At 59.1% G+C, this 26,949-nt stretch overlaps 2 protein-coding genes across 6 annotated transcripts in view; one reads left to right on the forward strand and one right to left on the reverse strand.

Annotated features, from left to right (window-relative positions):
- The window catches only part of RADIL (Rap associating with DIL domain), an 81,972-nt gene extending 77,623 nt beyond the window's left edge, over positions 1-4,349 (forward strand). For both annotated transcript variants that reach the window (XM_003895678.2, XM_009202539.4), the window contains exons 11-15: positions 864-1,063; positions 1,454-1,796; positions 3,140-3,279; positions 3,685-3,824; positions 3,973-4,349. In XM_003895678.2, the coding sequence (XP_003895727.1) occupies positions 864-1,063; positions 1,454-1,796; positions 3,140-3,279; positions 3,685-3,824; positions 3,973-4,075 (926 nt within the window). In that variant the 3' untranslated portion in view covers positions 4,076-4,349. The remainder of the gene's footprint in view (positions 1-863; positions 1,064-1,453; positions 1,797-3,139; positions 3,280-3,684; positions 3,825-3,972) is intronic.
- A 5,284-nt stretch (positions 4,350-9,633) lies between these two features.
- On the reverse strand, positions 9,634-26,276 carry AP5Z1 (adaptor related protein complex 5 subunit zeta 1). Of its 4 annotated transcripts, XM_003895677.4 has the most exons (17): positions 26,077-26,194; positions 21,147-21,284; positions 20,704-20,890; positions 18,819-18,963; positions 18,483-18,592; positions 17,812-17,980; positions 17,132-17,275; positions 16,742-16,779; positions 16,510-16,672; positions 15,736-15,914; positions 14,382-14,524; positions 13,878-14,018; positions 13,193-13,304; positions 11,669-11,766; positions 10,807-10,939; positions 10,512-10,726; positions 9,634-10,282 (listed from the first exon to the last, which is right to left on the reverse strand). In XM_003895677.4, exons 1-17 carry the CDS (start codon positions 26,115-26,117, stop codon positions 10,012-10,014), a joined length of 2,427 nt encoding a protein of 808 aa, XP_003895726.2. In that variant the 5' UTR covers positions 26,118-26,194; the 3' UTR covers positions 9,634-10,011. The 4 variants fall into 4 exon arrangements, with proteins under 4 accessions (XP_003895726.2, XP_021791310.2, XP_009200801.2 ...); XM_021935618.2 differs by lacking the exons at positions 18,819-18,963; positions 26,077-26,194 and adding an exon at positions 26,219-26,276; XM_009202537.4 differs by lacking the exons at positions 20,704-20,890; positions 21,147-21,284; positions 26,077-26,194 and adding an exon at positions 19,882-20,045.
- Positions 26,277-26,949: the final 673 nt, after the last annotated feature.

Consider the following 26,949-nt stretch of genomic DNA (forward strand, 5'->3'; position numbering starts at 1 on the left):
TTGGCCAGGCTGCTCTTGAACTCCTGACCTCAGGTGATCCGCTTGCCTGGGCCTCCGAAAGTGCTGGGATTACAGGTGTGAGGCACCGCGCCCACCAGGGGTGCATTTTAATGTGAGATTATACACACATCTCCATCATTTGCATTATGTATAACACATCAACAAAACAGAGTACAGGATGGTGGGAGACACAGAGGCGATGGGGCCTTGGATGCCGTTCCGTGGCCCCCGGTCACCTGGCACTGGGCCTGGAGAACATCTCTGAACAGGACCCCTGGCTCCACCTGACACCTTCTAAGTCCTCCCTCCTCATTGATTCATTTCTGTGGCCTGAATTCTGTGCTGGGGGCTAGGAGCTCAGTACGCACGCGCTCTTCTGTCGCTTGAAAAGTGCTCGCGTTCCAGGGGACAGAGAACAGCCCGCACACAGGCCGTTTGGGTCCCGTGATTCCTGCAGGGAGGCAGTCGGCTCCGGCCCTGGCAGCACCTGGGAGAGCTTGCGTCCAGCTCAGTGGGGCTGGGGGAGCTCCAGTTACCCGGGGACACCATCAGAAACCAGTGGGGCAGAGACAGACCCAGTGCGGAGCCGCTCAGTGGGGCTGGAGGGTTCCTGGCTACAAGGCCTTGTTCTCAGTCCTGAGCAGCTCGGACGTCACTCCGGGTGGTCAGCGAGGATTCAGAAGGGATGAGTCCTAGGGTGGGTCCAGTTACTGTGGCCAGGATCCCAGCCTCCTGTGTCCATAGGTCAGGGGACTCAGAGCTCAATCTGCTGGCCCCTGGGTTCCCACACCGTTGGGCAGGGTGGCCTGGCGAGGGAGGCAGCTTCTCCTGTGGCCATCATGGGCATCCTCTCTGCCCCACAGAGGATGTCCTAGAGTCCTACGAGAACCCCCCACCCATCGTCCTGCCCAGCGAGGGCTTCCAGGTGGACTTGGAAGCCGACTGCCTGGACGACAGCATCTACCAGCACCTGCTGTACATCCGCCACTTTCTGTGGGGCCTGCGGAGCAGAGCCAGCCCCGGCAGCCCTGGCAGTGGGGCCCCCCAGCCAGCGTGCCCTGAGGTATCCAGGGAGGGGGCCCAGCCAGCGTGCCCCGAGGTACCCGGGGAGGGGACCCATCCAGCGTGCCCCAAGGTACCCGGGGAAGGGGCCCAGACAGCGTGCCCCTAGGTGCAAGAGGACAGGAGAGGGCCTGGGAGCTGGGCTGGGGACAGCAGGCCAGAGCTCTGGGAACCCCGGGAGTCCTGGTCCACCGCAGGCCGTGCTTACCGATGGCGGGGAAGCCCTTTGCCTCTTGCACGTCTCAGGCTGCACAGGCTGCCAGGAGTCCTTTTCTGACTTCTGCCCCCACAGCCTGGCGGCCCTTCTGCCTGCAGGCTGCCCAGTTGCCCAAGTGCTGTGCCCATCGGGCCACCTCTCCTCTGCCTGAGTTGTCACCCTTCCTCTCCCCAGGGTATGCACCACGCGATCCCTGATGGGCATCCAGAGGCCCCGAGCTGCCCCCTGGCTTCCAGGGACCCTGGCCCAGCAGCCCGGGAAGCTGCCCCAGAGCGTACTCTTCCCTTGAGGGGGGCTCCCTGGGCACAGGCACCCCCTGGAAGGCAACCCAGCCGTGGGGGCTCCCAGGCTGGCCCCCCGCACACGGACTCGTCCTGCTTGCTCACGCCTCCCAGCACTCCACTCGGCCCTGAGCCTGGGGACCCCGACTGGGCAGAGTCTGGCGGCCCCTGCGGGAAAGTGCTCCCAGAAAGGCAGAGGAACGGACCCAGCGGCCTCCGGGGCGCAGCTCTGGAAGGTGAGGCCTGCCTGGTGCTCAAGCGGGAACCCACCCCAGACCCACAGAGCACCATGATGGCCGGTCCCCTGGGGTCATTCCACCCTTGGGGTCCTGGCTTTCAGTACCTGCCCCACAGACACCTGCAACCTGGGATGGGGCCAGATGGAGAGGACTCAGGGCAGCTCAGCCCCCCAGGAGCTGGGCCACACGGTTGCTCAGTCGCTGACATGTCTTGGGCAGATACTCTTTGTGATCTCGGAGAGAGAGGGTCTAGAAAGCGGCTCAGAGTCACTCCTGCACCAGGCGGAGGAAGGGATGTCTGAGCCAGTGGAGAGGATGTGCTGAAGGGGAACCCAGAGGTCTTCAGGGAGGAGGTGGAGCTGGAGCCCTCTGGGGCAGGGCCTGTGTGTGCCTGTGTGCTTGTGCGTGTGGATAGGTGTGTTCACAGGTGCATGGGTGTGCTGGTGCGTGTGTGCATGGGTGCGTGCGTGGATGTGCTTATGTGTCCATCTCTGTGTGCCTGGGTGTCTGCATGGTGTGCACTGTGTGTGCATCTGTGCGCATGGGTGTGTGTGCATGGCTGTAAGTGCACGTGTGCATGGGCATGCTTGCACGTGTGTGCATGGTTGTGAGTGTATGTGTGCATGAGTGTGCGTGCACAGCCGGGCTAGGCTGGGGAGGGCACTGAGGGTGCGGCAGCCCAAGTGGCCCTGGCCCCGTGTGAGGGGGTTGGGTGTGCCCTGCAGGAGTGAAGTGTCCTGGGTGCGTGTGCAGAGTTCAGAGTGTCCCCTGTGGCTTGGGGCCACTTGGCAGAGCGGGGTCCCAGGCAGGCCACCTGCTCGGGCACAGCTCGTCTCTGACCCAAGTGCCCCCGCGGCGGGATCGCCATTATGGAGAGGGCAGAAGCTGGTGGCCCTCAGGGCAGGTGCTTGGGCTGGGCTGGGCTAGGGCCTGGGGTCCCAGTCTGGTCAGCGGTGGGAACCCTTGGGGTGCACATGGTCACATCTGGGTGTGGAGGGAGGAGGAGGACGAAGCGCAGAGATTGCTGAGGAGGCAGCACAGAACCACTTGGGGCCCCAGAGCCGGAAAACAGCTGTCCCCCAGAGGGGCCAGTGTCCTGGGGCTGCAAGGGGCGGGGACTGAGGTGCTCCTTCAGGGGACGTGGGGGTGTCGTTCACAGGCAGACCCTGACCCTAGTGTCTGGGTCGCCGGTCACATTGTGCCTGAACAGTGTCTCCTGGGAGCCACAGGAGGCCGTCCTGTCCCTAACCTCCTGCAGAGGCAGCCAGGCCAGGACATTCTGTTCCTCATCTTGACTCCTGGCGCCTCACTCCCACCCACCTTTCCCGGCCCCCACCCAGGAGACTCTGCAGCCCCTGAGGACGAGTCCCCTCCAGCCCCGTCCAGTCGCAGCTCCAGCACCGAGGACTTCTGCTACGTCTTCACCGTGGAGCTGGAACGAGGCCCCTCTGGGCTGGGGATGGGCCTGATCGACGGGATGGTGAGAGGCCCAGGACCCCCGCCCCACCCCCGTGCAGGCTGCCTGGCTTCTGCCGTTCATGCGAGCCTGGCTGCAGCTTGCGTGGCCACATGGCTACAGGAAGGCCTTCGGGGAGGAGAGTGGGGTGGTCCCTGCAGCTGGGACGGAGGACCTGGCCTATCCAATGGCCATGCCCCCTGGGCCTGCTGTCTCTTGCCTCTGTCCTCAAGCCTTTGGGGTCTGTCCTGGGCCTGTGGGGACTGTGGTGTCCACTGCTTTTCTGGAGGGACACGTGAAACCATGAGTGGGCCTGGCTGGATGCCAGGCAGGGGCCTGTAGGTGCCAAGGGAGGGGCTGCGGGGGTCCTCGCTGGGGACAGTGAGAGTCAGGGGCCTGCAGAGCTCTGAGGCCTCTGCTTGTCCCCAGCACACACGTCTGGGCGCCCCTGGGCTCTACATCCAGACCCTGCTCCCGGGCAGCCCTGCAGCGGCCGATGGGCGCCTGTCGCTAGGGGACCGTATCCTGGAGGTGAACGGCAGCAGCCTCCTGGGCCTTGGCTACCTGAGGTACCCCTATCGCATGCACGCCCGACCCTTCCTCCCAGACGCCCTGCTCAGGGTAGGGGACCTGGGGTAGCAGGAGAGGCCCGGCTGCACCCTGTGGGGCTCCCCTGGTGCCCTCCTCTCCAACCCCCACCTCTGGCGTGGATTTCAGAGCCGTGGACCTGATCCGTCATGGCGGGAAGAAGATGCGGTTCCTGGTTGCCAAGTCTGACGTGGAAACAGCCAAGAAGATCCATTTCCGCACACCCCCCTAGGGGGACTGCGAGGACACCCCCACACGCCCGGCGCCCGGTCCTGCCCGGTGACACGGGGCTTCCTCCCGCCTTCATCCCTGTTTTGTAACTGACCAAGTCGGGTCCCAGGTGGGGAGCCTCACCTTGGGGACACGCCTGTTGATAACATGCATCTCAGTGTAGGTTTTATTTATATGGTAGATGATGCGACGTTGTGATGTTTGTTACAGAGCTTTTATGTTTAAAGACTTTAATGGAGAAGTACGGATTCAATAAACTATTTTTCCCGTTCTTAGAGGGTGACCTGCTGGGGTCGCATCTCGGGTAGCAGGCGTGGGCCGCTCGGAGGGGCTGCAGGGGCTGCCCGTGGCCTCTGCCTGCCACCGGCACGGGGGAATGCAGCAACTGCTGTTATCAGGGGATCATCTGAACCGATTCTCCCTGCCCCCGCCCCGCCCAGACACAGGGCACTGCCGGAAGCAGCTCCAGGAGCCCCTCACAGCTGGAGCAGAGACCAGACCTGGCACAGAGGCCACTGGGCTTCTGATCCCGCTGCTCAGCACAGGCCCCAGAGAAAGGTCTAGACACCCAGGGGTTGGAAAGTGGACGGGCCTTTCCCAAGCCCAGCCTGGGCCCTGCCTCCTCTCCCAGGACTCCTGCTCCCTCCCGAGTTCCTCTCCCCTAAGAAAGCCACCAGCTTGGCCCTAATACCAGGCTGGTGGCCGCAGGCCCTTAATCCTCGCCCTCCGGCCCTAACCTGGGCAGGAGGCCGGCGTCCCTCTCCACCAGCCAGCTGACCGTGCGCAGGACCGGCCTCGCGGTGACAGCGCGGGTAGTTGGGCATCTTCAGCGGGGTCAGCAGCTCCGCGGACTGGGTGCGGGCGGCTTCCACGCCCTCCTCGCTGTGGTGGAACTGGTGGCCCAGGGTCATCTTTGATAGCAACAGAAAGACCCTGGGGAAGAGGGTCCCGGCCAGTCAGTTGCAGATGCTCCCCTCACGGGGACAGAGGTCCGCGCGGGGTCCCCAAATTGGTGTCCTGGGTCCGTCCCAGGCCCTGGGCCTCGTGCAGCCCCACGCTGCCCCCTGGTGTGCGCTACTGCGAGGTGCAGCGCGTCCGGCCCAGTTCTGTGTGCGGCACCCCATTGCGCCTGGCTCCAAAAGGCGACCACTGCCAGGTTCCAAAAATACTGGATAAATATATATATATATATATAATGTGTATGTATATATATTTAAGATGTTATATATAAAATAATTTATATAATTTGTATATTATATATTATATGTAATATATTCATATCTTTTATAAATATATAAATATTTATTTAATTTTTTTATGAGACAGAGTCTCGCTCTGTCACCCAGGCTGGAGTGCAGTGGTGCGATCTCAGCTCACTGCAACCTCCGCTTCCCAGGTTCAAGCAATTCTCCTGCCTCAGTCTCCTGAGTAGCTGGGACTACAGGCACACGCCACCACGCCTGGCTAATTTTAATTTAGTATTTTTAGTAGAGACGGGGTTTCACCATGTTGGCCGGCCAGGCTGATTTCGAACTGACATCAAGTGATCTGCCCGCCTTGACCTCCCAAAGTGCTGGGATTACAGGCATGAGCCACCGTGCCTGGCCTTGTTCTCTTTCTTTTCCTAGAATTCCCACAGCGTGTGTGTTAGCACTGCTGAGAGTGTCTCACAGCTCTGGACCATCTGCATTTCTGGACCTGGTGCAGATCCCAGGACTCGGATTTGATGCCTTACAGTGGAAGGGGGTTGCGTATATTTTTTATGTGGGAGGGGTGTGGACTGTAGTGGCCAGAGGAAAGACAGTGGCAAGGCATTTCCAAAAGTGGCCACCAACAGTTCCTCCCACAAAGAGAAGGGGCTTCTCTCTTCTTCTCTGCAATATTCTCCGAGCTTCTGACTTGCTCCGAACAATAGGATGCAGCGTAAGTGATATTCTGGGACTTCCAAGCCAGACTCAACGGCCTTTGGCTTCTGTTTTCATGCTCCTGGAACTCAGCATCCATGGAAGGAAGTTCTTGGCTTCAACCCAACGAAGGGAGGCCCCGTGAAGTCCGGGAGGCCCAGCCAGCCCCTGGCCACTGAAGCGCCCAGCTGAGGTGCAGGACTCTTGAGGGCTGCCACTGTATGCTGAGCATCCAGGCGAATGCAGTCCCACGAGTGATCCCACGTAGTGGGATCCTATGTAGAACAGAACGACTTCTCAGCTGGGCCCCAGATAATCCACAACACTTTGAAAAGTAACACTTCTTATGGGTGTTTTGTTTTTTGGGTTTGTTTGTTTGTTTTAATGGAGCTTCACTCTTGTCACCCAGGCTGAAGTGCAATGGTGCAATACGGCTCACTGCAACCTCCGCCTCCCAGGTTCAAGTGATTCTCCTGCCTCAGCCTCCTGACTGGGATTACAGGCACCCGCCACCACGCCCAGCTAATTTTTGTATTTTTAGTAGAGACCAGGTTTCACCAGGTTGGCCAGGCTAGTCTCAAAACTCCTGACCTCAGGTGATCTGCCCGCCTTGGCCTCCCAAAGTGCTGGGATGACAGGCGTCAGCCACCGCACCCGGCCTGTTTTTGTGTTTTAAAAGCATTTTATTTTGACATAATTATAGATCCAAAGGAAGCTGCAAAAATAGCAGAGTCCCGTGTACCTCCACCAACTTCTCCCACTGCTGCACGGCAGCAAAACCTGAAAACTGACATTGACTTGTTACTATTAATATACCAGTTATGCTTGGTGCATATTCAGTTGTCACCACTTTTTAAATTAAAATGAAATTCACATACAGTTAACTATTTAAAGTTATAATTCAGTGGCAAGTAGCACGTTCACAGTGTTATGCAACCATCACCACTGTCTAGTTTTAAAACATTGTTGTCACTTCCCAAGGGGAAAACATGCCTCCCCATTCCCTTCTGCCCCTAGGCCCTGGCAACCACGAACCCACTTTCTGCCTCTGTGGCTACACCTCTTGTGGATACTTCATGTGTTATCAGAAAAGGGTCCTGATCCAGACCCCAAGAGAAGGTTCTCGAACCTCGAGCAAGGAAAAATTCAGGGCAAGTCCATAAAGTGAAAGCAAGTTTATTAAGAAAGTAAAGAAACAAAAAAACCGGGTGCAGTGGCTCATGCCTATAATCCCAGCACTTTGGGAGACCGAGGCGGGAGGTCAGGAATTCGAGACCAGCCTGGCCAACATGGTGAAACCCCGTCTCTACTAAAAATACAAAAATTAGCCGGGCATGGTGGCACGTGCCTGTAATCCCAACTACTTGGGAGGCTGAGGCAGGAGAATCACTTGAACCCGGGAGGCAGAGGGTGCAGTGAGCTGAGATCGTGCCATTGCACTCTAGTCTGGGCGACAGAGCAAGATTCCGTCTCAAAACAAAAAAGAAAAAGAACAATGGCCACTCCATAGGCAGAGCAGCAGCATAAGCTGCTAGACTGAGTATACTTATAGTTATTTCTTGATTATATGCTAAACAAGGGGTGGATTATTCATGAGTTTTCTAGGAAAGGGATGAAGATTTCCCAGAACTGAGGGTCCTTCACCTTTTTAGACTACATAGGATAACTTCCTGACGTTGCCATGGCATTTAGAAACTGTCAGTGCGCTGGTGGGAGTGTCTTTTAGCATGCTAATGCATGATAATTAGCGGCTAATGAGCAGCGAGGATGACTGGAGATCACCGTGGTTGCTGTCTTGGTGCAGAAGCTGCACCGTGGTTGCAGCTTCTCTATAGCATCCTGTTTTATCAGGAGCATCTTCGGGACCTGTATCTTGAACCTGTACCTTGCGCTGACCTCCTGTCTCATCCCCTAAGAACGCCTATCCTGGGAATGCAGCTCCGCAGGTCTCAGCCTGGTTTTACCCAACCCCTATTCAAGATGGAGTTGCTCTGGTTCCCACGCCTCTGACATGAGTCATGCAGTATGTGGCCTTGGGTCTGGATTCTTTCACTTAGCATATAATGTTTCTAAGCTTCATCATCTTTTCTGCAAATCTGAGACTATTCTAAAATTTCAAAGTTTATTTTTAAAAATTGAGAGCTGGTAAGCTTTGCCCCTTTCCCAGTTGCCTCCTGGAGGCCACCTGGAGGCCGCTCCTCCCTAGGCTGGGGTCGTGCCCTCCGAGTCCTGTGGCCATGAGCTCCTTCTTGTCACTCAGATGAGTGGGACGGCCCCGCAAACCACACTCCCCGTCCTAAGCTCGGCGCAGTTGCATGGGCTGCGGACTCAGCACCAGCTGGCCTGGGCGGTGGCCCCATGAATGCCTGGCAGCTGGGAGCCAGGACAGCCCCGACGCCTTCCGGTCAGGGAAGCCCCGCCCCAGGGCAGGAGCGGAGCTGGGGATTCAGTGGGAGACTCATTCCGAGGCTAGGCTAGGGGCAGCCCCGCGCTCTCTGAGTTTCAGGATGGGCCCAGCAGCGCCCCCAGACACCCTGCTGCAGACTGGGTCGTGCACCGCGCGGGGAAGCGATCCTGAGACCCGCGCACGTGCATGCACGTGTGCACGCACGCCCTGGTGTGCACAGTTCTACACGTGCACTGCTGTGTTTCCACGTGGAAACACAAACACAGCGTTGCCGAAGGAAGCGCCTGCCAGCGCCAGCCTTTCCTGCGACCCCAGCTCAGCGACCCTGGGCTGTCCTGGAGCCAGCCTGCTCCGCCGCGGGGGACCCCACTCGCCCTGGAGCTCGGAACGCGACCCCAGGCCCAGGCTGCGGGGCGGGCGAGCGCCTCCTGGGCTGGAACCTGGCGGTGAGGACCCCGCGGGTTCGGCCCGGGCGTCTGCGGAGCTCCTGTGCCCGCACGGTGTCCACTGCTCCGCCCCTTGCGCGTCACTCGCCCCCTCCCCCCGTAGTCCTGAGGCTAGGCGAGGGGCAGGACCCCGCAACCGCGTTCAGCGCGTGGTTTCTTAGCCGCGGAGCGATGGGGGACCCGGGGCGGGGCCGAGGCTGGAGGGAGGCGGGCGGGGCCAGAGCAAAAGCGGGGACCGAGGGCGGAGCCAGAACCGGGGGTGAGTCTGGGGGCGGGGCGCGAGGCTCGCGGGGCGGCGGCGCCCCCTGGCGGCTGACCCCGTCCCAGGCACCGGGCGGAACGTGGGGCGCAGCTGTGCCTCGATGGCCCGGCGGGTAGGAGCACAAGGCCCAGGAAGGTGGCGGGGCCGGGGCCGCACAACCAGGCACCTCCCCTTCGCGCGAATCCAGTGCTCTGAGCTCCACTCAGGTGGCTCCCTGGGACTTTCCCTCAGAATGGCCAGAGGCTGCAGCCTGCACAGGCGACAGCGCCTGCACCCCTCCCCGGCCCCTTTCCTTCATCTTCAAGCTATTCAAGGGCATCAAAAAGGGCACTGACCAAGCGCACCACCCAGCGCAGTGACCACCCCTGGGAACTCCCGTCACTGCCTTCTGGGCTGTGCACAAATGACCTGGTTTCTGCAGCAGCAGCGGCGCACTCGGCTGAGCCCCCAGGACTGGCAGCAGCTGCAGGGCCTCCAATCCCTGGCCCTCTCCCCAGGGTGCAAGGCAGGTAAGGGAACTGACTGCGCACTCTTCACACAGACGCTTATTAAAGGAGATTTATTTTTACTGCAGCTCTTTCTGCCCCTAAACTGTCCAAAAACAAAGACTAGGAAACAGCCCGAGCAGCCTCCACCCAGCCCGGCCACAGGGCCTCAGCTGCCAATCAGAGCCTCAGCCGCCAATCAGAGCCTCAGCCGCCAATCAGAGCCTCAGCCGCCAATCAGAGCCGCTCCATGGCTCCAGTTCAGCTCAGCTCAGCGTTGCCCGGGAGAAAAAGGCTCGGAGACAAAGCCCAGAGGGTGAGCAGGGGCCAGCCCCACGGGTCTGAGGGTGCCAAGCGCACCCTGGGCCTTGCCTCCTCTCCCAGAACTCCCTCACCCTCTTCATCTGCACCGGCGTCCCTGGCCGCTGTCCCTTCATCCCGGCAGGAGGCCGGCCTCCCTCTCCACCAGCTGGCTGACCGTGCGCAGGGCCAGGGGCAGAGCCGTGTTGACATCGCGGTGGTATCGGGGGCTGCACACCTCTGTGCTGGGTGTGAGCACAAACTGGGCCACACTGGGCATCTTCAGCAGGGTCAGCAGCTCCGTGGCCCGGGTGCAGATGGCTTCCGCACCCTCCTCGCCGTGCATGGAGCCGGTGGCTGGACTCTGAGTCAGGGTCCTCATCTTTGACAGCAACAGAGAGGCCCTGGGGAAGAGGGTCCCTACTGTCAGCTGCAGATGTTCCCCTCCCAGGGACAGGGGTCTGTGTGGAGGGACCAGGCCCTGAAGCGCCCAACAATGGCTTTAGCTCAGCAGGGCCCACTCAGGACCTGCGCTGCTGCCACCATTTCAAGACACCTGGACGGGAAGACCTCAGAAGCCACATCTCTTCCCCAGGAAAGCCCGAAGACTTCTCTCCCTCCCCGACCAGGCACCTGGGGATCAGGTCTTGGCTCCGGGAGGCCAGCTTCGTCAGGGTGGTCATCAGCGCGGTGACCACCTTGGGGGGACACCTGGGCAGGGCAGCAGAGGGGCGGCACTGGGTGACCTCGAACAGCAGGGCCTCCAGGGCTTCGAAGAACTTGTTGATCTGCTCCACAGTGCACCTCCGATCGTAGGCCACGGATAGGTACTCGCCGACGGCCCACACCTAGGCCCGGGGACAGAGGTCAGCCCCCACCCAGGCCTCCTGGGTCAGGAGCGGCCAGGGGAGGCCAGCGCCCGCCTTACCACACTGGTGACGAGGCTCGCCCTGCTGCGGAGGCCGTTCACGCTGCCCAGGAACTCCAGCAGGTCTCTTGCCAGCTCCACCACCAGGGAGGGCTTCAACGTACACAGGGCCAGGAACTGGGAGCTCAGCACACTGCAAAGAGAGCCGGGTCCATGCCTGCTCCATGCCTGCTCTGTGCAGACTCTGACCCCATCCCCACGCAGACTCCGTGCAGCCCTCTCACCCGGTCCCCACGCCTGCTCCACACAGACCTCTGACCCCATCCCCACCCCAGCCACCCCTTTCAGGCCAAGGGCCTGGAGGGACCCGGGAAGCGTGTGAGTGGCAGGTGCAGGCTGCACCCTCAGATAGGGGGACGCAGATGACTGCCAGCCCTAGAGGAACTGTTCTCCTCACTGGGGAGAAGGCTGGCACTGGCGCTGGCCTCAGGCCCGGGCTCAGAGTAGAACCAGGATGGGCCTGCGTGCATCAGGCCTTTGGAGAGAAGGATCCCAGGGGACAGGGTGTGGAAGAGGGACTTGAGCCAACCCTGAAGATGACAGGCTCGGCAGAGGGAGGGACAGGGGAAGGTTCTTGAGAGGCAGAGAGGAAGCACCGGGGCTGGACATGGGGCTGTGGGTGGGGGTGGCAGGGTCTGAGGCTGCTGAGGGCCCACCTAGGAATGGAGCTGAAGCCACTGAAGGGGAAGGGGAACGGGAAGGGAAAGGGGAAGGGAAGGGGAGGGGAAAGAGAAGGGCAAGGAGAGGGGAAGGGGAGGTGAAAGGGAAGGGGAAGGGGAGGTGAAAGGGAAGGGGAAGGGGAGGGGAAGGGGTCCAGGAGGCACCTGCCCAGGGATGGGGAGGTGGCGCGGGAGGGACCCACCTGTGTACACGGGCTGCATACCCCGGGGCCGGATAGAGTGAGTCGCTCCTGCCCAGGAGCAGCAGCGCCAGCTGGTTGATCAGGGCCCCGTCAGCCACCTGGGGATAAGGAGTGGGAGATAGGCTCAGCCCCACCCCCACTGCAAGCCCTAGGGTGGGGGAAGAAGCCATGGTGAGGGTTGGGGGGCAGTTGAGGGACTGGAGACTGCTTGTCCACTGCCTTCCCAAACACCCAGGGACACAGAGACTCAGCTGGCAGCATCCGGGCACAGGGAGGGAATCCCCGGGCAGATCTGCATGCCCCCCGCAGAGGCGTTGCTTCTGTTCTGCGGCTCCTCTGCTCTGCAAGGCTGGGGACACGTCTTGCTCGGCCAAGGGTGCGCCCAGGCGACACCCAGCCCTGTGCCCAGCGCCCTGCCGGCCTGCCCACCTCCCAGGCTCTCCTGCACTGGCATCCGGCTTGTAGAGCTCCCTGAGGTGGGAAGCAGCAACGGTTGGGGAGGGCGGGGTACCAGCCTGTGGGAGCCTTTATTTTGGACTCAGATGCAGATGTTAAATTATCAGGGGCAGCAGGGGGACAAACTGCTCCGGCCCCCGCTGTGCCACCAGCGCCCAGGCCACTCACTCGCCCTGTCCTGGGGATGGGAGACAGGGCCTGCTGGGACAGGGGACAGGGCCTTCCGGGATGAAGGGGATCAGGCAGAGAACTAAGAACCTGAGGATGAAGTCAAGATAAAGGCAGAATACAGGGTAAAGGTCGAGGATAGAGGCAGGATGAAACCTATGGGGATAAAGATCCGAGGAATGAGGATAGAACCCTATAAAGGATGAAAAGGATGAGGATAGAGGCAGAACCTGCAGGATAAAGGATCGGTCGAGGGGAGCCAGGGCAGGATAGAAAAGGATGGATAGGGCAGGGGCCACAGGATAAGAAAAGTCGGACAAGGGACAAGGCACAGGATAAAGGATGTCGGGGCAGAGGCAGGGCAAGGATAATCCGGATAAAGAGAACAAAGACGAGATCAAAAAGAGATCGAACAAAGTCGCAAGAACAGAGATCGAAAGAGATCGTCAGAGACAAAGGCAGGATAAAGAATCGAGATCGAGATCAGGCAAAGAGATAAAGGATCAGTACAAAGACAGAAACCGATCAAAGAATCGGCTCGAGAACAAAGGCTCCGCAAACCGAAACGAACAAAACCAAATGGCAAAGGGAACAGAGCAAAACTCTTTGCGTCGTTTCAAAGTCAAAAGCTCCTGCCACCCGGGATGGGAGAGGGATGGGACTGAGGGGGCGGGGCCTGTGGGGGTGAAGGGGATGGGACAGGGGCCGGGGCCTGCTGGGACTGTGGCCCGTGCAGCCATGTCCCTGTGCCTCCCTGACCCTCAGAGTGGCTGTGGATGGCAGGTGTGGTGGGATGAGCCTTCTGCAGAGCTCAGGAGGACCCCACGGTGCTGGCTCTGGCCTGCCCCTCGGTTGTGTGTGAGGCCCATGGGAATGGGGGGCCCCAGATGGCGAGCTCACCTGGGTCACCGCTGAGAAGAACGCCTGCAGCAGCGTGGGCACGGCCTCGGCACACTGGGCCACACGGGCGCAGCCGGCCATGGGCTGCAGCAGCTGGTAGAGCGGCACCAACCTGAGAACACAGGCGTAGCCATAAGAGCCGCCCGCTCCCCTACCTGGTGACCACAGGCAAGGGCCAGGCGCCGGGGCCACGTTGCCACTGCTCCCTCTTGCACAGCTGAGCCCACTCCCATCCTCGCTCATCGCCTCTCAGGACCTCCTGCTCCCCTGGGTTTGGGGAGAACCCTGGTGTCAGCACACCCGGGACAGTAGAGCCACTGGGGCAAAGGCTGATGTGCGCCGAGGGCAAGAGGCCTGTGGGCTGGTCCCAGGCCTCCTGCTTTCTGGGCTCAGGCTCAGTTTCTCCATCTGCAAAATGGAGCACCCACAGGGCCGACCCGCAGGCTTGTAAGGGTTGATGTGGGCAGCAGAGAGCTGAGAGCAGGCCCCGCACCCGGCAGACCTGTGTTGCACAAGCAAGGCCTCTGCAGTGGCGATGACAGTTGCTCCCCAGGTCAGGGACGCAGCCTTGTCTGGGCACAAAGCACCCTGGCCTCAGCCCAGGGCCCAGCAGCGAGCCCCACCCCAGTGGCTGTAGCCTGGCTCTCTGAGCCCCTGGTGGTTCCCTGGCCCAAGGGCCCCCTACCTCTCGGTGGTGCCGCTGGCCTTGGGGCGCAGCAGGTATTGGAAAAGGCCCTGGAACTTCGGGTCCCGGAAGGCTTCCAGGCAGCTGGGGGCCCTGAGAGAGGTGTCCCAGAGGGGCCTCTCGGATGGAGCCGGCGATGACCTGCGTGGACAGACGCCCAAGGCCAGGCTGGAATGCGGCCCGTGCCCTCCAGGGCACCCCCATCAAGGAGACACATGGCAGGTGTCCCTAACATCAGAGCGCCTCGGGTGCTGGGAAGGGCTTGGGGACACAGGAGGCTTCAGGCCTGTGTGTGAAGACAGGTGAGGAACTCCGGGGCGCAGGGGCTGCCAAGGGTGACAGATACGCCCTGTCCTGGAGGTGGCTTTGCAGGGGAGGACTGGTCAGGTGTTGGTGAGGAGGGAGGAGGGTCCCCGGTGTAGGGTCAGGAGCAGTGAGGAGGGGGCCCCGTGTGTGGAACCAGCTGTCTGCAGAGGCAGCACTGGCGGAGGGTGAGGGGCCCACCTGAGCTGCAGGTCCAGCACCGCCGTCAAGCAGGGCAGGTCCAGCAGCGCATGCAGCATCTCCAGGGCCGTTCCGGCGTCCACCAGGGCCGGGAGGAGCGCCACAAACTCGGAGGTGAGGGGTGGGCTGTTCCAGGCCAGGAACTGCGGGCACAGCACAGGGGTTTGGACAGGGCTCGGAGCTGTGGAGCGGGCGGCAGAGGGAGCAGCTGGCCAGGGCCCCACTGCTGTCCCAGACCTGCAGTCCCCAGGAGGGCTTCGACATTTGCCTCCTCCCGCTTTTGATTTTTTTGAGACAGGGTCTTGCTCTGTCGCCCAGGCTGGAGTGCAGTGGTACAATCATAGCTCACTGCAGCCTCAACCTCCAGGCTCAAGTGATCCTCCCACCTCAGCCTCCTGAGCAGCTGGGACTACAGGCACACACCACCATGTGTGGCTGTTTATTTTTTGTAGAGAAGAGGTCTCCCTGTGTTGCCCAGGCTGGTCTTGAATTCCTGGCCTCAAGATCCTCCTGCCTTGGCCTCCCAAGGTGCTGGGATCACAGGCATGAGCCACCGCCCCCGGCCTGTATCTACTTTCGTACCAACAGGTCAATCATTTTCCACTGTCCTGGTTTTTCTCTAGAAAAAGGATTCCCCACCTGGGCTGAAAAGACCTTACAGCGAGGTGAGGCTGCAAAAGACATTTCAAAAGCAAATGGCACCAGGCTGGGTGCGGTGGCTCATGCCTGTAATCCTAGCACTTTGGGAGGCCGAGGCGGGAGGATCATCTGAGGTCAGGAGTTCGAGACCAGCCTGGCCAACATGGCAAAACCCCATCTCTACTAAAATACCAAAAATTAGCTGGACATGTTGGTGGATGCCTGTAATCTCAACTACTCGGGAGACTGAGGCAGGAGAATTGCTTGAACCCAGGAGGCTAGGGTTGCAGTGAGCTGAGATTGAGCCACTGCACTCCAGCCTGGGTGACAGGAGCAAGACCCCATCTCAAAAAAAAAAAAAAAAAAAAAAAAAGGCAAATGGCACCCAAGGGCCCAAGGCACCAGGCAGGGCTCCTGGGGGAGGGATCCAACTAGCCAGCAGCCCTGCCCCAGTGCTGTGAGAACAAACTCACCATCTTGTGGCACTACCCCCCTCCCCAAAACAACCACAAGGGAGTTCTTGGACGGCACCATTGTTCACGTGATGCTGCATGGGCACCCCGGACCCCCACCTCACCCTGCACCCTGCATTCCAGGCCCGGGACTCACAGGGCTCTATGCTCAGCCAGGACTCACCCTGAACCCCGCTGGAAAGAGGGGAGGAGTCCCAGGCACTTGCGCCCCTACCCTGGCACCCAGGGACGCCCAAATGTACCTTGAAGAGGTTGGGGAAGCTCAATCTGAGGGTGCTGAGGTGCCCGCCGAACAGGTGGAGGTTGTCCCTGCAGAACTGGACGAACTCAAAGGCCAGCATGGGGCTGTGGAACTGCTCCAACGGGATCCTGGTGAACAGGTGCTGGTAGACGGCTTCCGAGTCCACTGCAGCTGCCTCCCCTGCAAGACCAGGGCCCGTCAGGGTGCACGTCTGCTGGATGCACGCTTGACCTCATTCTGGCCGTGCTTCTCTATGGCTGGTTAGGGCCCCTGAGTCTTGGGCCTGCTCTCCAGGACACCAAGGGCTCCGAGGCATCCTACACCGGGACGCTTGGGAAGTGGCACTCAGTCTCCCTCACCCAGGAACATGGTCAGCTCATGAGTCACACAAACTATGGCACATTCTTTGGAAGGTGCTGGTTCCTAGACTTTCGGGTTTCCCAGGCTAGGGACTCAGCAAAGAGAGTTTCTGTTTATTTCCCTATTTTAAAAGTTTAAAAATTACCAACATCTAGCACAGTGATCCATAAAAAATAAATATGAGCTGGGCACGGTGGCTCATGCCTGTAATCCCAGCACTTTGGGAGGCCAAGGCAGGAGGATCGCTTGAGGCCAGGAGTTCCAGACCAGCCTGGGCAACATAGCAAGACCCCTGTCTCTATTCAATCACAATTAAAAAAAAAAAAAAAAAAAAAAAGGGAAGAGGAAATTCCATCCTAAAACCAAAGGCAGGAACAGAGCCCCGAGAGTCAGCGCCACCCCGCCCCGGGCTCACCGTGGCTCAGGAAGAAGCGGGCGAGGGGCAGCAGCACCCGCACAGAGGCCGGGTCCCCACGCACCCGCCCGTGCAGGGCCTTCAGGCAGGAGAAGCTTCGGTACAGGAAGGACGGGTCCTGCCGGCACAGCACATCCAGCACCAGCACAGCCTCCACCAGGCACTGTGGGACACACGCCACATCAGAAGGGCCGAGTCACCGCCTCCCATCCCCCCATCCCCAGCCACTTACAGCTTTCTGCAGGTCGGAGTCCCCCTTCCTCAGGGCCCCTAGGAAGGAGGGGAAGAAGTCAGCCGGCTCTGTCTCAGCCTGGGAGCAGCCCAGTGAGGGGCAGCTTGTGTCCTCGAAGCTCCAGGCAGGACCAGGAGCAGAGCAGTGGGACAGGCCCCTAGGAGGACTTGAGTGGGACTGAGGCTGAGGGGCCCAGGCAGGACAGGGCTGGGCTGGGGGCTGGGGTGGAGCCCGAAGAACACTCAGGGCTGACCCCAGAAGCAAAAACAGGCCTGCTCCAAACCGGCCACCCAGGATCCCGCTCTGTGGAGCAGCAGCTCAGGGAAGATGTGCAGCCTCAGGTCACCTTGCAGAGCAGGTGGAGGCCAGTGCCCTGGGCGGGGGACTCACGTCGGTTACTCTGCTCAATGAGGCGCTGGCAGTACTCGAAGGCCACCTCCCGAAGCCGCTCCCGGGGCGGCAGCAGGCGGCCGGCGGAGGAGGAGGTGGCGGAGATCACCGACAGCGTGGAGCCCTCCTGCTCTGACCTGTCATCTGCGGGAGGAGGGAACCTCAGCAGGCCGATGTGTGGCTCCCGGGCTGGGACATGCCCGCTGCCCTGCTTGGAAGAGCAGGAGGAGAGCACAGGCCACAGCCCCTCCCAGGGGACGTGACGCGTCACTGTCTTGGGACGTCCACCCACCCAGCAGCTTCCCCATCACAGCCGCCCTTCAGGGTAGCTGAGGCTTCTTCTCCAACAAGTCCACAGAGCAGCTGGGAGGAGCTCACCGGCGTCACCCCAGCAACCTTAAGGGAGCCGGCCTTAAACGGCGGCTCTGACTTCTGCACATCGCGTGAGGGGCATGAGGTGTCCAGAGGATCCCCAGTGCTGACCCTGGGCCCCAGTGGTGCTGGCCAGGGAGTGTTCTCGGGTTAGCTCCAGGTCAGCAGGCTGCACTGCCCAGCCCTGACCTCTGCTGTGTCCTGGGCACACCTGTGTCCCTCCCACCTCCGCCTGTGTCCCCGTCGCACCCAATCCACAGTGCGCCTGCCTCCCACCGCTGTCTGACGTTGGCCCACCCCCAGCACACCTGTGTCCAGGGTGCCCAGGCCCTCGGGGCCACTGTGCAGCAGCCATGCCCGCAGCATGGAGAAGGCCTGCACGTTCAGCCACTGGTCCTCCGTGAAGCGGTGGCCGGTGGAGAGCACCGTGAAGAAGTCTGTGGCCACCGCCCCGTCCATCTCGGTGATGGGGCCCGGCTGCGGGAAGGACAGGCAGGGGTGGGTGGAGGGGCCGAGGCTGGGAAAAACGCCAGCCTTTAGTACGAGCTCCTCAGGAGGTGGAGGAGAAGCTGCCTGCATGTGAGCCCGGGCAGCGGCCCGCCCTGTGTGATGTAAAAACACCGTCCCCACTTGACCCCAGGCAGACGCGCATCACACATCCTCTCCGCCGGCCCGGGGAGTGAACCCACGCGCAGACCCCCGGAGCCACGCGGGTCAGTGGCTGCGGCACCGCCTGACCCAAGCGGCACCGCCTGACCCAAGCGCCTCCTGCAGCAGAGGCAGGCTTGTCCTGGATCCTGTGGAATGATAGCAGGCGCCGATGGGGACCTGTTAGGCAGGGCTGGCCACAGTGGGCACAGGAGCTGACGGGGACCTGTTAGGCAGGGCTGGCCACAGTGGGCACAGGAGCTCCCGGGAAGGGGCTGTCTGTGACTCTGTTCCCCACGGTTCCGGAACAGTCCCGGCCTCACACGCTCACCTGCCGGGCCCTGGGTGTGGAGAAGAAGCTGCTGGAGTGCGGGAGCCCTTGCTGGAGGCTAGCGTAGCGCAGCCAGTCGACCAGCCGCTTGCTGAGCAGGGTGGCCTGGTCTGCAGTGGGTAGAGTGGCATGGGGAGGTGAGGTTAAATCCTATGGATGCCCGGGCCATTGGAATACTGGCCGATTTTTCTCAGAAAACAGAATCCTACAACGTCCCAGGTCCTTGGGCCTCCCCATGCCCCCAACTCGCTCCCCACTCCCAACCCACCATGGGCCCTCAAGGAAAGACCCGGGAAGGCAGACCCCGAAGAGCCTCTTGGGAGGGGCCCCACGTACCCTCCTGAAGGGTGCCCGGGCTGAGGACCACGACCTTGGCCATGATGGGGAGGAGGTATCTGAGGCTGGGCCCCTCAGGCTGCCGGCTCTCCAGTGCTCGCAGCACGCCCTGGCCCACAGCACTGACCTCCTCATTTCTATCACCCTTCAAATCAGACAGGGCAAGCGCTGGGGTACTGGCCTGTGCCGGAGACCAGCTCCCCCAATTTCGGAAGTCTGTGTGACACTCCTGAGAAGCATCGGTCCCCGATACCCCGGTCCAGCAGGTGGCAGGGAGGATGTCACGCCCAGGCCCACCCAGGGCCGCAAGGTGCCTGCTCCACCTCCAGCCTCTTTCTCTGGGAGCTGCATCGCTGAGGCTGGAGGGGGCCTGGGTAGGGGCATGGCTGATTCAATGCTAAAAACACAATGGTGGCCACCATGGGCCTGGTCACAGCCACAGGACACCCCGTCCTGCGGGGCCTCCAGTGTGGAGTCCCAGTCTTTAAACCGCCCACCTCACTCCACACACCCAGATGCTGAAACATCTGAGCAGCACCAGAGACAGCCAGCGCAGGGGCAGGGCCATCAGGGGAGGGAGGAGGGCGCCTGGTGGCTGGGAGGCCATGTGCCTGGCGGGGGGTGCACCGCTGGTGACTGGCAGCAGTTTTGCAAGATTACCTTCCACTAAAAAAAAGTGAGAGTTGCATGAGGAAAAGGGCTGATGAAATGAACAAGAGCCGGAGTCATCTTGTCCCAAAGGCGAGGAGCCACCACAGCATTACCGGGGTCATCTCGGAGGCCTGGAGGTGGCCTGCAGGGGCTCTGTGAGGTGAGGGGGCTGGGCACCAACCAGGACGCCCTGGGTACGCTGGGGCCCACAAGCTCTCGCCCACACAGAACTAAAGCAACCGCAGGCTGCACCCCAGCACAGGAGGCGGCTCATGACGCTGCAGGCTGGGAACGGAGGGAAAACCCCGGCTCCACCGCAACCTTCCAGCAGACTCTGCACCCCTGGCAACCCATGCCCACAGACAGCCTGTGAACCCCTGGATCCCCACGCCGAGCATCCAGGCCTGCTCACCACACAGAGGGAGGGAGGACATGGACTTGGCAAAAACTCCCGGCCGAGGAGGGAAGGCTGCTACCCAGAAGTTCGAGACCAGCCTGGGCAACACAGTGAGACCGTGGGACCCTACAAAAAATACAAACATTAGTGGGTGGGGTGATGCATGCCTGTAATCCCAGCCACTCAGGAGGCTGAGGCGGGAGAATTGCTTGAGTCAGAGAGGTCGAGGCTGCAGTGAGCTTTGACCATGCCATGGCACTCTAGAATGGGCAGCAGAGGGAGACCCTGTTTCTAAAAAACAAAGCAAAACTCCAAAAAGAAGGTCTGGAGGCCCAGCCTCCCCTGACTCACTCTCTCAAGGCTGTGTCTGAGAAACCAAACTCCACCACCTCTACTGAGCTCCGCTTACACCAACAAATCCTGTGGTCTGAAAACTCCTGGAATGGGGCCTGGGGAGTGAAGCCTGCTGCTCTATCAGCATCACCAATGCCACCCTTACACGTGTCTAGGAATGTCACCAGAGCAGACCAGGCTCTGTACCCTCACGGAGTCTTCAAGAGAGCACCGGATGGCTGCTTCCCACGGAACAGGGGAGACAGGAAGCAGGGGCGCCGGAGCCGGCAGGTGTCTGCTTCTTCTAGACGCATGTCGGTGCTGAGTGCCTGGCACACTTGAGGCTGGAGCATGCCCTGTTGACTGGAATGGGTACGCAAGCCCAGCAGGCCCACGTAGCATGTTGGTGCCCGTGAGGGGACATAGGCCGGCCTGCTGGCTGCACCCGAGGCCCCGGGACCCCTGGGGCAGGACGGCCAACTGGGGTGGTGACTGCTGCGCTACCTGGGCCAAGAGCACGGAGGCCACCAGGTTCAGCTGCCGGCTGTTCTGGGTGTGGTCCCAGACCAGGCTGAGGCTGTCGGAGGGGGACATCTCTCGCAGAATGGCGGCGCAAAGCACCTGGAGCTGCTCGGGACACGTGGCCAGGCCGAGAGTGGCCTGCAGCAGGTCTACACATGTCTTCTCCAGCCTGGAAGGTGAGATGCCCGTGGGGGGCAGTGACACGTCACACCCGTGGCAGGAGCACCCCGCACCCCAGAGCACCTGGCCAGGAACCCCTGGGCCGGTGGACAGAGCGTTTTACGTGAGGACGGACCTTCAGCGCTGGTTTAAGTGGGCAAATGACTCAACCCCCCAAGGATCATCTGCAGCGACCTGCTGGGCGCGGGCCAGGTTCTCCTGGGGCCGCTGCGTGAGGAGCCGACCTGAGCCGTGGCCGCACTCACCTCCGGTTGTACTTCGTGGCTGAGATGATGAGGAAGAGCCTCTGCAGGGAGTCAAGGGTGTCCGGCCCCAAGTCCTCCGCCTGCAGCAGTTTACTGATCCGGGAACAGAACTTCTTCAGCTCCTCGTCCTGGATCTCCCTAAACAAAGAAGAGGACTTTAGGACCCAGAAGCACTCACTGCTCAGAACCAAAAAAAGGATAACTCCTGGAGCAGGGAAAATCCCTCTTCAGAAAAGAGAAGCCGAGTGTGTGGGAGGAACACGGCTGCACCGCTCACGGCTGTCCAGATAAATTCGCTGATTCCCCGAGCTGGTTCCTCTCACCCCAGGATTTTGCGAGCCGTCGCTGCAGCGCAGTATGACGAATCTCACTCACGGAGGCCCACGCACTTAGATTTTGCTATTCCAGGGGCGGAAGGACTAAAACCGATTCTTTTTAGGGGCCTCATGCAAGAGTAGGAAATTTACTCCAGAATAAGGTGCTTTACAAAAGAAGTCTTCAATAAGCCTTCCGCTTATGGGAACAAGAATATATATACATTTTTTTCTTTCCCCGAGATGGAGTCTGGCTCTGTCACCCAGGCTGGAGTATAGTGCCACGATCTCGGCTCACTGCAACCTCTGCCTCTGGGGTTCAAGCGATTCTCCTGCCTCAGCCTCCCGAGTAGCTGGGATTACAGGTGCCCACCACCACGCCTGGCTAATTTTTTTTTTTTTTTCAGATAGAGTCTCGCTCTGTTGCCCAGGCTGGAGTGCAGCGGCGCGATCTCGGCTCACTGCAAGCTCCGCCTCCTGGGTTCACGCCATTCTCCCGCCTCAGCCTCCAGAGTAGCTGGGACTACAAGTGCTGGCCACAACGCCCGGCTAATTTTTTGCATTTTTAGAAAAGACAGAGTTTCACCATGTTAGCCAGAATGGTCTGGATCTCGACCTCGTGATCCGCCCGCCTCGGCCTTCCAAAGTGCTGGGATTACAGGCGTGAGCCACCGTACCCAGCCTATGCCCAGCTAATTTTTGCATTTTTAGTAGAGACAGGGTTTCACCATGTTGGCCAGGCTGGTCTCAAACTCTTGACCTCATGATCCGCCCACCTCGGCCTCCCAAAGTGCTGGGATTACAGGCGTGAACCACTGCACTTGGCCTGAGAATAAAATCTTATATATTAAAGAACAAATGTTATGACATATTGTAAGATAAGCCCATTATAATTTTTTACTCGAATAACTAATTGGCTTAATTTAAAAATCTCTCTAGTAAGCCACAGGTAAGATACTGAATACAGTCCCAAATGAAAGCCTGTTTTTAGGTTTCTATCCCAGTCTAAAAGAAAGAACCGATAATGTGCAAAGGGGCTGCCGTGCCAGGGGACTCTGGGGACTCCCTGAGAAGGGCCCCCTACGTGGCTGTGCCCTCCCCAGGCCACCTATAATCCCAGCACTTTGGGATGCTGAGGTGGGAGGCTCACTTGGGCCCAGAAGTCTGAGACCATCCATGGCAAAACAGTGATACCCCATCTCTACAAAAGAATAAAAAAAATTCGGCCAGACACGGTGGCTCACACCTGTAACTCCAGCACTTTGGGAGGACGAGGCGGGCGGATCACCTGAGGTCAGGAGTTTGAGACCAGTCTGGGCAACATGGAGAAACCCTGTTTCTACTAAAAATACAAAAAAACAGCCAGGTGTGGTGGCGGGCACCTGTAATCCCAGCTACTCGGGAGGCGGAGGCAGAAGAATCGCTTGAACCCGGGAGGTTGTAGTGAGCTGAGATCACGCCATTGCACCCCAGCTCGGGCAACAAGAGCGAAACTCTGTCTCAAAAACAAACAAAAAAAGGAATAAAAAAAAATTCACTGGGCATGGTGTAGTCCCAGCTACTTGAAAGGCTGAGGTGGGAGAACTGCTTGAGCTAGAAGATTAGGCTGCAGTGAGCTGAGATTGCGCCACTGCACTCCAGCCTGGGTGACAGAGTAAGACTCTATCTCTATAAATATATATGTATATATATGTACACATACATACATATGCATACATATGTACGTATACATATATATATGTACACACACACACACACACACACAAAATGGAGAATCTTTCCCAGAAAGGTGGAACCCCTCACCCCGATTTAATTCCCTTCAGCATATTCTCCAAATCCCAAGCTTCTCTCTAAAAGCCAACTCACCCAAACCCTTCAATCGCTCCCCACTGCTTTCAAATCCAAACTCCTACAGACCCTAAGGCTGCCTATAAGACCCCGGCCCCGCCTTCCTTCTCCAGCCTCCACGTCCTGTTTTTCTTGCTTCTCCCCCTTCACACGGACCCTCTGCCTGAAACACGCCCCACTAGCTCCTGAGCTTCCAGTCTGCGGCTCTTCCTCTTGGAAACCCCTGACCTGATGGGTACCCCTCCATGCCCCCATCCTTTACTCGCTTCCCGCTTTCTCCATTTATCCTTCACCTTACAGAGCCATCTTCGATCACTTTTTCCACGCTTGCTTTCCATATCTCTGAAACACTTACAGAGAAACTCAAGTTCACTCCAAATCGTTTTGGCTTTCCTTGGAGACAGGGTCTCCCTCTGTCACCCGAGCTGGAGTGCAGTGGCACGATCATAGCTCACTGCAGCCTCAACCTCCTTGGCTCAAGTGATCCTCCTGTCTCAGCCTCCTGAGTAGCTGTGACTATGGGTGCATGCTATCACACCTGGCTAAGTTTTTAAAAATTCTGTTTTGTAGAGACAGGTCTCACTATGTTGTCCAGGCTGGTCTCAAAGTCCTGGCCTCAAGCGATCCTCCTAACTCGGCCTCCCAAAGTGTTCGGATTACAGGTGTGGGCCAGTCACTATGCCTGGTCTGCTCCAAACCTTAACCCTCAAACTATAGTCATTTATTTTAAAACATCACCAGAAATCACAGGCTTAAGTATATTGTGAAAACTGGTAAGCCCTGATAGATTACTAGCCTTCTTGAAACCCTAACAGAGGGCAACTGCAGAACTCATGTATGTTACATAGGAAAATTCAACCACACTCTATCCTCAAAAACGCCTACCCACCGAGCCAGGGAGGCAGAGGAACAGGTATTTAAACAGTGGTGGCTCGACCGGGTGTGGTGGCTCATGCCTGTATTCCCAGCACTTTGAGAGGCCAAGTTCAGGAATTTGAGACCAGCCTGGACAACGTGGCAAAACCCCATCTCTACTGAAGTTACAAAAAATCAGCCAGGAGTGGTGGCGGGTACCTGTAATCCCAGCTACTTGGGAGGCTGAGGCAGGAGAATTGCTTGAACCCGGGAGGCGGAGGTTGCAGTGAGCTGAGATTGCGCCATTGAACTCCAGCCTATGCCACAGAGGGAGACTGTCTCAACATAAATAAATAAAAATAAATATCTAGTGAGGGCTATTCATTTTGTCTTTCATGTCACAAGTTTATGACCTGGAGCAGAATGTGACTGGGAATGAAGTTCTCAGTGAGTGTTTTTCCTTGTCTCTTGGCATGGACCTTGGGATGAACATGTTGCATGCTGAGATGCGAGTATTTTTCATTTTCATACAGTCCCTACATTCACATGAATGGCGTATCTGTCCAGGATTGAAGGGAAGGTTGCCTATGTTGAGCTGCTGGGAGATGGTGCTGCATATTCACCAATCCCCTTCCTAATGAGTGGAATTTTAAGGGTTATTTGGATCAGAGATTTTTGTCCTGTCTTCAAGACCTCACTCACTTTCAACCACCCGAATCTTTCCCACCAATTGGTCTAGCTCTGAAGCCAGGTTTGCTTGTTTGTTTTGACATGGAGTCTTGCTCTATCACCCACGCTGGAGTGCAGTGGCACGATCTTGGCTCACTGCAGCCTCCGCCTCCTGGGTTCATGCAATTCTTCTGCCTCAGACTCACCAAGTTTATTTACATTTACCAAGGCGCTGTAGTTCTGATTGTATTTTTTTTTTTTTTTTTTTTTAATTGAGACAGAGTTTCCCTCTGTTCCCTAGGCTGGAGTGCAGTGGAAGGATCTCAGCTCACTGTAACCTCCGCCTCCCGGGTTCAAGCAATTCTCCTGCCTCAGCCTACCGAGTAGCTGGGATTATAGGCGCCCACCTCCACGCCCGGCTAATTTTGTATTTTTACTAGAGACGTGATTTCCTCATGCTAGGCAGGCTGGTCTCGAACTCCTCACCTCAGGTGATCCGCCCGCCTCGGCCTCCCAAAACGCTGGGATTACATGCGTGAGCCACCGCGCCCGGTCAGCATTTTCTTCTTTTAAACATGCAGTATGAAGTCTTTGCCTGTTTGGTGGACCATGAGTCTTTTCAGTCCTCGCCTACACTGTTTTCCCCCATGACTGGCTAGCTGGTGAGGAAGGGGCTACCCACTCGTTAGTGGGAGCCCAGAGACAGCCTGGAACCAGCCTGGAAGCAGCCTGGTGGGTGATTTCTCAGCCTAGCAAATATACCGTGCCAAGAGCGATCTTTCTAGGTCACAAAACCCTCCCACGGTTCCCCAAAGCCCTCAGATGGCCTCCAGCTGCTAGCCTGGCACACAGCCTTACTCCTAAGCAGCCCTCCGGGCTGTCTGTGACTTTGTGTTCTTGACTGTGAGGCAACGAAAGCTCCTGGATGCTCGATTTCCTGCCAGACGCAGAGTTCTCACCGCCAAGCCTTTGACTAAACTGTCTACCGGATTCCACCCCACTTGGTTTCGCTCACCAAGACTCTGCTCAGGTGTTACCTCCTCCGGAGACCCACCATGACCCTCCCCGACCTCCTCACCCCACGCCTGGCCGCCGTGTTGCCTCCGATCCCCAAGTCTCGAGGGCGGGTCCAGTCGGGTTCCTGCAAGGCGGGCGACCGGGCCCCCCTGCCCTGTGAGACCCACCCCCCTGTGCCCCTAGGGAGAGGTGCGGGAAGGAGGACCGGGGCCGCAGCTGCCCCGCACCTGGCCTGGTGGAGCAAACTCTCCGCTCCTGCCGAGAACATCGCGCCGCTGCCGCCGCCGCCACCGCCGCCACCGCCGCCACCACCGCCACCACCGCCACCACCGCCACCACCGCCACGACCGCCACCAGGCGCGCACGAACCGCGGAAACTCCACGAGCTGCAGCGCAGCAGCACCGCAGCCCAGGCAACTTCCGGGACCGCATCACGTGAGCGCAGCGGCCTTACGTGGCTGCGTCACGTGCCGCATCACATGGACAGGAGGGACAGGTTGCCGACCAATGAGCTTTGGCGTGGAGCCCCTGGGGCGGGGCGTAGGTGCCCTGGCTGGGGGTCCGGGTCGGCGCCTGGGAGCTGCGGAGTTCCGCGACCCTGGAACCTCGGTACTCTGCAGCGCTGGCGCCCTTCGACCCCGGAAACCATTCCGGCGGATATTGGGCGCCTGGGGCCTTGGGAGAGGGTATCGCTGGCCCCGAAGTGTCACTGCCCCAGTTCTGGCTTCTGTTTCGTAAACAGCTTTGTGGTGCGGGAGTCCCTATGCTAAGTACGACCTGAAAATCTGACACAAACTCCGCCACTTCTGGGCTGAGCCCAGCAGCGAACGGCAGTTTGCAAGGAATAGCCGCGGCTCTGGGCAGTTTTGGGGATTTTTTGAGCTCCTATTTATTGAGCACCCATCCCGCCGCTGTTCCTGCTGCTTAAAACAAAACAAAACAAAAATCCCTTATTCAATCTCCACGATATTCATGGGATCTCGCGAACTTTATTTTACAGATGAGGCCACAGGCTCAGAGAGGGGAAGTTTCTGTTCATTCTAACAGACGTGTTGGATGCCCAGGATGTGCTGCGCCCTGGCGATGTTTGCCACCCTGCA

Source organism: Papio anubis, chromosome 4 (genome assembly GCF_008728515.1).
Source record: "Papio anubis isolate 15944 chromosome 4, Panubis1.0, whole genome shotgun sequence".
NCBI lineage: Eukaryota > Metazoa > Chordata > Mammalia > Primates > Cercopithecidae > Papio > Papio anubis.